The sequence below is a fragment of the Seriola dumerili genome, unplaced genomic scaffold (genome assembly GCF_002260705.1).
Source record: "Seriola dumerili isolate Sdu_G_001 unplaced genomic scaffold, Sdu_1.0 BDQW01000322.1, whole genome shotgun sequence".
Classification (NCBI taxonomy): domain Eukaryota; kingdom Metazoa; phylum Chordata; class Actinopteri; order Carangiformes; family Carangidae; genus Seriola; species Seriola dumerili.
Genome location: NW_019174577.1, coordinates 1,389,815 through 1,401,612, shown reverse-complemented (window position 1 = coordinate 1,401,612; position 11,798 = coordinate 1,389,815). Strand labels below are relative to the sequence as shown.

General features: G+C 39.4%; 1 protein-coding gene across 1 annotated transcript in view; it reads left to right on the top strand.

Annotated features, from left to right (window-relative positions):
• Positions 1-2,922: 2,922 nt before the first annotated feature.
• The window catches only part of LOC111232224 (neurogenic locus notch homolog protein 2-like), a 46,084-nt gene continuing 37,208 nt past the window's right edge, over positions 2,923-11,798 (top strand). Inside the window, 1 exon segment of the mRNA XM_022759641.1 lies at positions 2,923-3,250. Coding sequence (XP_022615362.1) covers positions 3,178-3,250 — 73 coding nt within the window. The 5' untranslated portion in view covers positions 2,923-3,177.

Below are 11,798 nucleotides of genomic sequence, written 5' to 3'. Positions count from 1 at the left end.
TAGAACGGAATCATATATACACACACTTCATACTGACTCTCCAGCCGGCCATCTTAGAACGTAAAGGCCAGGTGACGTTCTACTTGAGTGACAGGCACTGATTTGGTTTCCCATGGCCATCATGCTGGGGGATGATGGCGTGTTTATGGTTAAGGGGAGTGAAAAAGAACACACACACACACACACACACACACACACACACGCTCATACCTTCTCTAGCGTAGTCAGTCATTACTATCTACCCCCTGAACACCATGTTCTGCAGTATAAATCTACAGGCCGACAGCTGGAGTCACCTTGACTGATGATCTCTGAATCAGCGTGAAGATGGGCCACGGTGATGAAAGCGGCTCTCCCGCCAGCATGGCAGAGACCGATGGCTGTAATCCAGGCCAAATTTTATTACTAGTCTGTGGTATACCTGAAATATTAAAGACTCACACACATGCGGTGGATGCAAAACTGTCATGACACACCCATTGTTTTGCATTTGTTTCTGACAGTTTTGAGTGTTAATTTTAGTTTGAAAATGAAATGAGTAGCGTACTAACAAACCTGTGATTATCTAATCTACGTTTGTTAACTGATAAACTGGGTGGTTTCATATCATCTCAACCAAGGGATTTGAAGTTGGGGTTGTTGATGCATTTAATACAACTGTGGTTCAAAGGGATATGAAGCACCAGTGATGTTTAGCTTTCCCAACAACTTTTCAAATGCTTTTTTTTTCCTCTTTGAAATTGTGTCAGACTTGTGTGGTAGAGGTCTTTCATCAGAGCAGTGGCAAGGAGGAACTAATCAGTGTTTTCTGCTCACGAGGCAGATCCACACCCTTTCTCGAGCATCTTTCCAAAACTATAGAAGCCCACATCTGGAGTGACATCATTAGGAAAACAGTGCTGCAGACAAAGTGATCCTCTGATGTGAGTTACTGTCGGCATACATGGCCAATGGCTTTAACATGAAATAATTGATTAATCAAAGTGTTGTAGGAGAAATTCTGAATTGAATTAAATTGAATTAACAACCTTACAATCTTGTGACAAAAAAAAAAATTACAACATAAGAATGCAGGGTTTACTTAGGAAGAGACGCATCTGTGACAGTGGATTCATATGTTTTGGTGATAGATAATAAAAGCAAACACAAGACAGGGTTTATCAACAAAAACAGCATCTGACCAAATGCCTGAAGAGCGTTTGTTGTCGTGCCAGCACCTGACACCCAACCACGCATGGAGAGCAAGAGCTTGACATTGGCCCCAGCAACAAAAGAATTGTCAGTACGGACCCCTGAGGAGATCAATTTGCTCCCCCCTTGTTCAGGCCTTTCAGCAGGGTTGAATAGAGGACAGAGGGCCGGTCGCGGCAGCAGGAGGCTCGGCAATGTTTCTCTAACGGGGTGTAAAGACAAACAAATCACTGGGACGAGATGTGGTCTTGTTATTGTGATGAGCCTGTGATTTACACCTGGATCATTCAGGCTGATAAGGGATAATTAGTCTGGGATTACTGTGGTTAATAATGGCTCATAAAGCTAGTGTGAGAGTGTTTGTCTGTGTATGAGGAAAGGGGTTCTTATGAGCGTTAGACATTGTTACAAAGGTTGAGCTTGCTTGTGATTTATATCTGTGTTGTGTATTTTGAAATACTTTTCTTCTGATAACCCACAAAAAACGCGTTTCATTATGTGGGCTACTGACAACGCCAATGCGTTAACCCTAACGCCTATGATGACTGGGGCCTCAACTATATCGATGAATCAGAAAAAAAAATGCTCTTCATCATGATGTCCTTAAATGACTTCTTTTTTCCGACTATAGCTTATTTAATTTGCAATGGTATTAAAAAGAACAAAAAAAAAACCCAAAAAACATTTTATGAGCTGGAATCTGAGAATATTTGGCACTTTTGCTTGAAAGATGACAAAAGAATTTCTAATCAATTATCAAAAATGTTGGGAATTCATTTTCTGTGGATTGACTAATTGATTAATTGCCCAATCTATAGTAATCCTTTAGCTGGTTATGGTTATGTTTTGATTTTTTTTTTTTATGACATTCAAAAAATTTGACTCCAAATGAGCCCCCATCAAAACAACAACTAACTCACTCAACTTGTGGACTCAGACTTTTACAGAAATTGAACCTCAGAAACCTGAACCTGATAAGTGTTGACAAACCTGAAACGTGCAGATAAATAGACTGCATCAGCACTGATTAATCAGGTGGAATGGAAACTCACCTTCATTTACTCACCTGTCTAAGCTCTATCTTTCCTTTTATTTCACGAGACACTGTAAAAGAGGGTGTTGTATGGGTCTTCAACAACAACAACAAAAAATCACCGTGTTAAAAGTTTAAGCATAGCTTGTTTTGGAGATCAGTAAAAGTTGTTGTTTTCCTCTACCTCTCCAACGTTTTTCAAAGTAAAAATGTTCATGTCCAAACTACCTGTAAAATACAGCTGCAACGTTGTAGACCTGAAACCTGGCACACGACCTGGCATTAATGGTTATGCTAATGTAAAAAGGAGACAAAGAGTGGGTGTCAAAAGACATGCCGGGGAAAAACGTGCATTTCACTGGGTGGAGAAAAGAAAAGAAAAAAACATTGAACGGGTTAACTTTGAGTCATACCAGGCTCAGAGAAGTAGAAAAATGAGAAAAAAAATTCCTCCGCCGTGGCGACACAGAAAGAAAACTTGTGGTGTCTTTTTATGTTGTGTCCCGGCTAAAATTAACGAATATATCGAGTAATAAGACTTTTCTAAAGTAACGACAAACACCATCATTTTGATATCAGCTTTTATCAAAAGTTTTTAACATCTTTTAAGCCCGACGATAGGTCCCCGCTGACTTCAGCGGAAGGATATGTGTTTGGTTCTTCACTCCCATTGACTTCAGTGACTGGTGAGCGTTCAGAGGTGGAAGACTTTTTAGCTCCGTGTGCCACTGAGTAGAAGTTAAATTTATGTGAATTTTATACAGTTTTAACGTAACGGCACGTAGCAGTAACGCATGTCAAAGAATTACTGAGATGCTATAGTTTGGCACTACAAGTAGTTTTTTCCTCTTAATTGCGTGTTAGCCGTTTCCAACGAAAATTTTTGAGAACTAACCGTCCCGGGAGACAGCTCGACTTTGGGCTGGCGACCTTATGTGGATTTTACAGAAAATATGGAGCAGATACCCGGTTTCTCCTCGGGCAAGTCACTAGTCGTTGTCTTCTGCTTCATCCACCTCTCTTTGGGTAAGTTTTTTTACTATGATAAAGTTGCATGGTTTTCTTTCCTCTAATACTTCAAAACTTGTCTTGGTCACGTTTTGCTGCCTCTGCATCTGCGGCACACGGGGCAGACATAGCATCTCTACACTCCCTGCTGTTGCACTTGTGTCTGACTAGCTAGGTGTGTTGTCTTGAAAAAGTCAGCTACTTTTTAAAAAAGCAAAAACTGTTCCTGGACGTAACATTTAGTTTAAAACCAATTGAAAGGCAGCATTGTAACCGTATTTTGTGGTGATTGCTTGGTTCCTTCTGCGTTTGTATAGGTATGGCCTTTTGTCCAAAACATACAACAGCTAACGTAACGTTATTCTGACATTACTATAACATTATTTTAGGGGTTCAGTGTATCCCTGTAAAACATTTTTAGTAATGGTATTCCGCAGTATTTTTTCTGTCAGTGTTATCTTTACTACCCAATTATAAAATCCAAAATACTCTCGAACCATATTCACATAATTTAAAGACTATAATTGATTGCTCACCCCCATAATGCCATTGAAACTGAAGTAACGTTGTCCTAAAGTCAGAGGATCAAGGTCTGATTAATGTGGATACTAAGGCCTACTAGTCTGAGCTCAGTCGCACCGCTGCCCAGATGTTGAAAAGCAAGAGAAAGAATTCAAAATGGACACTTGAACTTATTTAGCCTGTCATGCTGAATTAGAGGAGTAGACAGTGATGAAGGACTGAATAAAATGTGGGTAATGGGGCAAATCTATACAAGTATCATGATAGTTAAATAGGGTCTGGGACTAACTGTCTTATTTTTTCCTCTTTATAAAACGATACACATGTGTTATTTAACGCTACCACTCTTTTTGAACACCTGCCTCTCCTATATTTGGGTCAATTGTCTAAACAAGTGCATTCTCTTTAAATATTCTAAAATGTAAAATAAGAAGGAATGAGTGGGTGTTAGAATTGAGAAATGGTGGAAATGACCTAGATGTATCTGGAGATTATCTTAATCACTGAAATGAGGCACTTATACTGTACATTTGTCATATAATTGCTAGCAGTGTCCATGTGTATGTAACATGGCAAAGAAAGGGATGACTGGTTTCTGTCTTTCTTTATTAAGCACAGATTAGTGTCCACTAATCAGGGTTCAATAGCAGGTCCTAAATACATGTTTAGGCCATGGGTCAGCAGTTAAAAAGGATGTGTATGTGTTGTGTATAAAAACAGGAAAAAGATATCTTTGGACATTATTACATTACACTACCAAACCTTAAAACGAATAAGAGAGTTGTTTGAGGAAGGTCTCTAGGACAACAGGTGGTGTGATTGTCAAATTGTAACCCAAATGTGCAGCATGTTGCTAGGCCAGGATCATTTCCAAAACAGCAAAATGTCATGAACAACATTGATTTCACTTAGACTATACACTTTTGTTTGTGTTTTCTAATATAGGTTATACTTGAGATTGAATGAAAAATATACTGAAATATAGAAAAGCATATGTTAAGAAACATGGGTAGATTGAACAGGGCAAAGGCACAAAAAAGCATTAAATGCCTCAGTTTGAGATAGGATAAACCAAAATATGTAATTTCCTTGAGATGAGAAATGTTTTATTTGAACTTACTTTGAACTGAGTTTGGTTGGGTTTACCACCAGTTGGATTCTCAGCTCATCTTGGTTGTAATATTTAATACCTGAAACTATATGTAGACCTTTCTGGCATGGTTAATATTATGACTTTTGGCGAAGATGTCTATTTCAAGGGTCAGGCCTTTATTTATTTGTAAATATAATTGTACTGAAAATCCTATGTGTTTTTTACCTTAATTTGACTTTTTCATGAAGTGATGTTTTACAGCATATATAATCATTATTGATGATATTGTTATGCTTTTTTAGCTATATTTTTCTCAGTGGCTGCTGTGAGAAATGTGCTGGAAGAAATAGCGAGTAGCATTTTTAGCCTTTATATAAGTCAATATGACCAGTAAATGGATTTAATCTCATGATTTTTTCAACATGGTTTTTTTTAGCCTTTTAGTTCAAAGTTGACACATGCAGCCCTGCTATTCTTTCTCATGTTTTTTTTCATGAACTATAGGTGAACAGAGAAGTTACACAAAAGAAGAAAAGACAAAGTAAAAGTGCTGCAGGCAGTGCAAGGAGAAGCACTGGAATGTTGTTGGTGTTTGACATTCCTCCCTCCCTCTCTGTTCAACCTCTCTCTCTCTCTCTCTCTCTCTCTCTCTCTCTCTCTCTCTCTCTCTCTCTCTCTCTCTCTCACCGTGATTTTCTTTTTCTCCCTCTTTCCATCCTCACCTATCCCTTTTTCTAATGCCGATGAGTGAATGTCCAAATAGTTGGGACACAGCACTTTAGTCTGTAGCACTGAGGAACTGTGATCACAGCCTGTGATGCGTGCAAAGCGCAAGTGGCTTTCCATATGGCAGGACAGCATGGTAGAAGGTTTTGCTTACCTTGATGACAAGAGGGAGGTTTGAGGTTTACACATATTGCAGTAAGTGCCTTATGTAGCTATATCACTGTGGATGTTTGCACCATGTGAAAATGCTTCATCAACAAAACTGTGTGAAAATGTCTATGTCTTGCTGTGTAGACCATTTTCGATCATATGGTAAGGAGTTGGCAGTCCTTTGCTAACTGCTGTGACAAATACAGCTGCACTTCCCATAGCTTCTTCACAGTAAAAGCCTGCCAGATGTTTGCTGTTTGAAGGTTTTTAATGTGAAGCAGCAGGTTTGAATTAGCACTATCTTAACTTCACAATTACAGCTGTAGTATGGCAAATGAGTTTGGGTTATAAAATGGCTGCAGTCTGCTGAACATGAAAATCTCAAAGATGATGCTCTCTATCTCATCACCTGTATGACTGCACATGTTAAGCCAATCAGTTTAGTGCATCACAGCTCAGTTGGTGTAATGGTGAACAGTTTGACCTTACTGCAAGCAGGATGTTAGCAAAGCATGTTATTCCTGTGAAAAAGGCCACACTTGTCTGGTCCGTAGATGATAATGTCAGTGTTACAAAGCTCTGACTGCAAAGGGTAGTTGGTGACATATTCATTCATTAACTACTAATAACAACATACTTGAAGTACATTGGCATTTGTCAAAAAGTTCCTCTGGTTTGATTTGCTAACTAAGCAAAAAATGTTGCTAGTGATTTGCATGTAGTGCTAATGTATGTGACTTCTTCCAAAATAAGTACATACATAATTTAATCATAATTTTAATGCATATAATGGACAGTGAAGCCCATTTGTGTTGATGCAGGCACATTGTTACCACTTTTCTACAGTCCAGTGTTGTAGCTGAATGTCAATTTTATTCTTGAGGAAACGTAGGTTTCATCTTTGTGGCACACGACTTAGTCTTACCCCCATGGTGTGGGCATGTGGATGGTTGCATATATTTGCTCAGTGCAAACAGCAGACAGCTGACATGCGTGTGTGTATCTATTTGCGTGTGTGTATGTATTGCATTGTGGATACAAACTGACAAAGGCCAGCAATTGTGCCACCCATGGTTTACTTGCATCTGACCCAAGCTAGAGCCTGGTGTGAAATGTGATTTATCTGTGCCATGCTTCGCCCTGTGCTCTGAAGACAAAGCTATTTATTGAGTTGCCCACCACACTGCATTATTTACTGACCACCAGCTCTACCCACTGCCTTGTGGCTGTGTTATTAATATTGTTTAAGACATATTCTCTGTGACATCCTCCAGGCTTTCCCCTTGGTTTATTTCTTATCTCTTCTTGTCTGCTCGCTGCAGTCTCAGTAAGATAAATTTGTTCATCATGTTTCACATTGCATTCAGTTCAGCCTTCTCTACCCTATTGATTGATAGTGTAGTGTAGCCAGGCCTCCAAGTGTTTCTGTCCCATGCTTGTTGGTTGTAGTGGGAGAGTAGCAAATAATGTGTGGAACTGTATGAATCATTGGGACTGTTCCCCAGATGTATGTGTCTTTATTTCCATCGATTTTTAAACCTATAGACCTACAGTGATTAAGGTCTTGAAATTGAAATGCATAGCAGACACGGTCAAGGTCATAGTTATGGTACTGTTACCATTTTGCTTCAGTCTGCTAATACAACACCCATACCTGCTTGACCAGTTTGCTCTCTGTGAGTTTAATCCTCACACATTAGATAATTACCAGTCAAAATGTGAATGAAGCTAGGTGGATGTCCTGCATGAATCACATGCACTGTTACTATAGAAGGCGGTGATTGTGGATGTGAAGGTCGAGGGGATTACAGAGCGTTGTGTCTGCACTGTTGAACAGGTTAGCAAATTAACAGGGAATTACTGCGGCCTGCATTCCTTGGCCAGCACAGCCCCGTAATCCTGGAGACAGGCAGGCAGGGCGCATGGAGTAATGAACCAAGCAGGGCACATTAGGTAGGAGAAGGAGGGAAACTACACAGAAGAGTTTAGAAAAAAAATGCTTTGTAATAAATTACTGCAGTATTAATTTAGTTCTATAATATTTCTTTTTGTGTAATAACCAGTTCTCACCAGTATCTTTTTTATCAATCTCATTTCAATGGATATGAATGTGTTAAATAGAAGTTTTTAAATGTGGACAATGGACAATGATTTTAGATTTTTTAGATGACATTTTAAATTTGAATTGAAAACTTTTCCTAGCATTGCAGATGATAACCTAGTAGTGCTGGATTACCTGTGCTGAATGATTTTAGGTGGGACACAGGATTACCTAGTTAAAACCTACCTAGTTTAACAAGTCCAGTGCATAGAAAGAAACGGGCTGTGGCTAGTCCATTTGCTTCTACTAATTGTCACCCAGTCACAAACCTGTTGTCCTTAAAACTCTTCTCTGATTAACAATGACAGGGTTGTTTGTTTTGGAACAGCACTGTCACCTCACAGCAAGAAAGTTCTTTGTTCGAGCTTGCCAACTGGCTAGGACCCTTCTGCGTGGAGTGCATGTTTTCCCTGTGCCTGCATAAGGTTTCCTCCAGTGCTCCAGTTTCCTCCCACAGTCCAAAAACTTGCAGGTCAGGTTAATTGGCGACTCTAAATTGCCCATAGTGTGAACATGAATAGTTGTCTGTTTCTATGTCTCAGCACTGTGATAGACTGGCGACTTGTCCAGGATCTACCCCACCGATGTGAGCTGGGACTGGTTTATGACCTCAAGGAAAAGTGGTATAGCTAATGGATGGATTGACTTTGCATATTTTGCCTGAGAGACTGGAAAAAAAAACATCAGGGGAGGATATAGGGAGAAACCTTTATGTTTGGATAAACCAGACTAGCAGAAATAATTTGTGATGGTTAACCACCCATGTATCTCAGTATGAGAAAAGAATTCTCATACTGAGATATGAGTTCTTGTTGTTGGTCATTGTTGAATGCTAACAAATAAAACTGTATCAAAATGTGTCATAGCAAAGATATGAAATGTTTTAGAACATACACTGAAAAAAAACATTTGACTCAACTGGATGAAAGGGAGTTTGACTTTCTACCATGTGCTTCTGAATACATAATATCAAAACATATATTACGGTAATGCAGTGACTATTATTAATGTTGTAACTGCAACCCATGTTATTTGGTAAATTCAATTCCAAACACTGGAATATATTTAATCATAAAATACTCTAGTCTACAGTTCAACAATCTCAAAAAGTCACAAAAGTCCTGATTTGTTTCAACACAAAACAAAAAAGTTAAAAAGGAGAAAAGTCTGGATATGAATGAGCCAGGGAAAGTCCCTACATTCTGCACTCTATGTTTCTGTCTGTCTCTTTCTTTCTCCCTTCAACAGCCACACACACACACACTCAGACACTCAGACACTCAGACATGCACATACACATACACCACACATACACGCCAGCAAGCCAGCAGTGTGTCCTGCTTTACCAAAACAGCTCAGCCCTGCCCCATATGCTCAGCTTTAGATGAGACTCTCCCAACTTTTCTAAGTAATTACAACAGCGAGGCGACTGTCTCAGTTGGGAGGTCAGCAGAGTAATTACTGGGGCTGTCGCAATCAAGATTTTTGTCCTCCATCTTAGTCTCATTTTCATCAATTCAAACTACTGGCTCCTTTATTTCTCTTGTACTAGTCTGTGGTTCACTCATGCATTTCTCATGAATATGTTCAGGAATAGGTTACTGTGTTTTAACCTCAGGCAGGGGTGTTTTTGAAAGCAGGTGTACCAGGAGTGCAATGGGTTACATTAAACAAAGGATCGGAAGTGGATCAAGTTTATACTGATACTGTTGCATTTAAAAATGATTATATCTGTCCTGATCAGGATCCAAGAGATCAGCTTGATACATCCCCAGTAATCACACGCTTTTGTTGCTGCTGTTGGCACTGACCTGTTTCTTACTGTAAGTCACCACCCTTAAACTGAAGCTGACCAGGGAGACTAAAACCTTAAAGCTCGAGCTTAGCTCGTCTGCTTGGTTCCTCTGCTGTTTGTGTGGGCTAGCTTCCCTCAGGGTAATAGTGTTTAGTTTGAGCCGCGTCTCCCTCCTTCCATGCTGAGCAAAGGGTATTTTATTGCAAGTTACCATGACAACTCTTGGCTGGCTGGATATAGAGGCTTGTACAGCAATTCCAGGAAATGGGGTTACTTCCTTACTCAACGCGAACAACTTCCTGCCCTCCGCTGTATGGATGTGTGCCAGGGCTCAGGGACACCCATTCGTGTGCAGTCTTTGTCTATAGTTTCAGAATTACTTCCCCATCTGAGTCCACAGCTATTAGCTCAAAGGCCTTCTATCGCCCCCCCCCTCCTCTTTCTACCTCTTTGACAGTCTTTGTTTTTCTCATGACATGGCTGGATCCCTCTAGGGACCCTCTGTGGTGTCAGTGACAAAGCAGTGGCGAGTGCTGAGGGAGGATCCAGCGTAATGCCAGCTGAGCACAAACAACCAGACTGCCCCTTTCATTTTTGTTCCGTCTAGACAATCAAAGGCTGTGATCTGCTTCTCTTTCCTTAGAGCTTATTTACACCTAAAGATGTGTGTATTCAGTTTTTTTTTTTTTTCAGTTTTCCCAGGAAAAAGAGCAGATTTGTTGAAACTCATTTTTACATAGAATTTACCTCACCACACATCCAAAAGTAGTTTCGGTTGCTGTCGTTCTCACCTCTTTCAGTAGAGACAGCTCAATATATTTTTCTCATAAAAGAAAGTGAAAAGTTAAATGGAGAGAAAAACAGATGAACTGCTGATTATGCACAACAGTTTTTTGAAGTAGTAATCAAAACAAGACTACGGGTCTACAGCCATGCTAGCAGCTCTGTGAGTCTGTGCTTAGGCACAGCAGTGCATTAAGCTCTGATAATAGGTCTACTTGAAAGGAAAGTTTTCACAATTCACCCTCTTCAGAACTTGAATGTCTGTACCAAATGTAATGGCATTCTAAAGCTGTATTGATTAGTTGATTAACAGATTAGTTGTTTGAAGAAAGATAAACAGGAACTATTTTAATAATTAATTATTTTTGGAGCAAAAATGCCAAATATTTCATGGTTCCAGCAGGTCATGTGTTGGGATTTCCTGCTATTCTTAGTCTTACATGATAGTAAATTGAATATGATTGGATTTTGTATTTTGTCAAACAAAACAGGTTATTTGATTATATCACTTTCATCGTTGGACTTTTTAAATTGTCATTCTGGATCTGTGGAGACCAAATGAATAATTGATTAATTGAGGAAATAATCAACACATTAACTGATGATGAAGACAGTTGTTAGTTACAGCCTTATGGCAATCCATCGAATAGTTGACAAGACATTTAAATATAAACCTAGTCAGGGGATAACCAAAATCATTTGAATTTATTCTTATCTTGATTTCATATAATAGTTGTCATTTGGTCTGGACCAAAGTGGTGGACAGACAAACTGACACTGCCATCCCTAGAGCCATGCAACTTGTATGCCTAAAACATGCCCCACCTGGATTTTTACTGGTTGTGACATCTAATTTTTATCTGTTTTCTAATATTCAAAAGAAACACAGATGCGACCTGTGGTGACTTTCAGATTTCCACACTTTAAGATGCAGTGGTGCCACTGATGATGATGATGATGCAAGCCATCTGTGTAACAAACAATGACGGGCTGTCTCAACACTCTAATACACGGGAAACTAGAACGTGTCTGACAATGTTGAACCCTGGGGCTGGATTAGGTTATGTCAGGTGAACATTAGCTCATTGTTTACTGATACAGGGCAAATTTTATATTGTTCAAAGCTTGTGCTTATATATTAACTTTTTTTTTTATATAGAGTGCAAAGACAAATGTTTTACATTTTCAAGAGTTACAATCATAATATTTTCTATCTGCCTCCCACTTGCAGGCATTGGCATTTTCTCTTATATTTTAAGTAACAAGTCTCTTTTGATCTAACGTATGGTGCTGTCATCAACCAATGTGTTGATACAGAGTTGGCTGACATGCAACAAGGGCCCCCACCTGGAATCTAACAGGGGACCTTGTGGTTAGGTACACCCCAGACACTTGC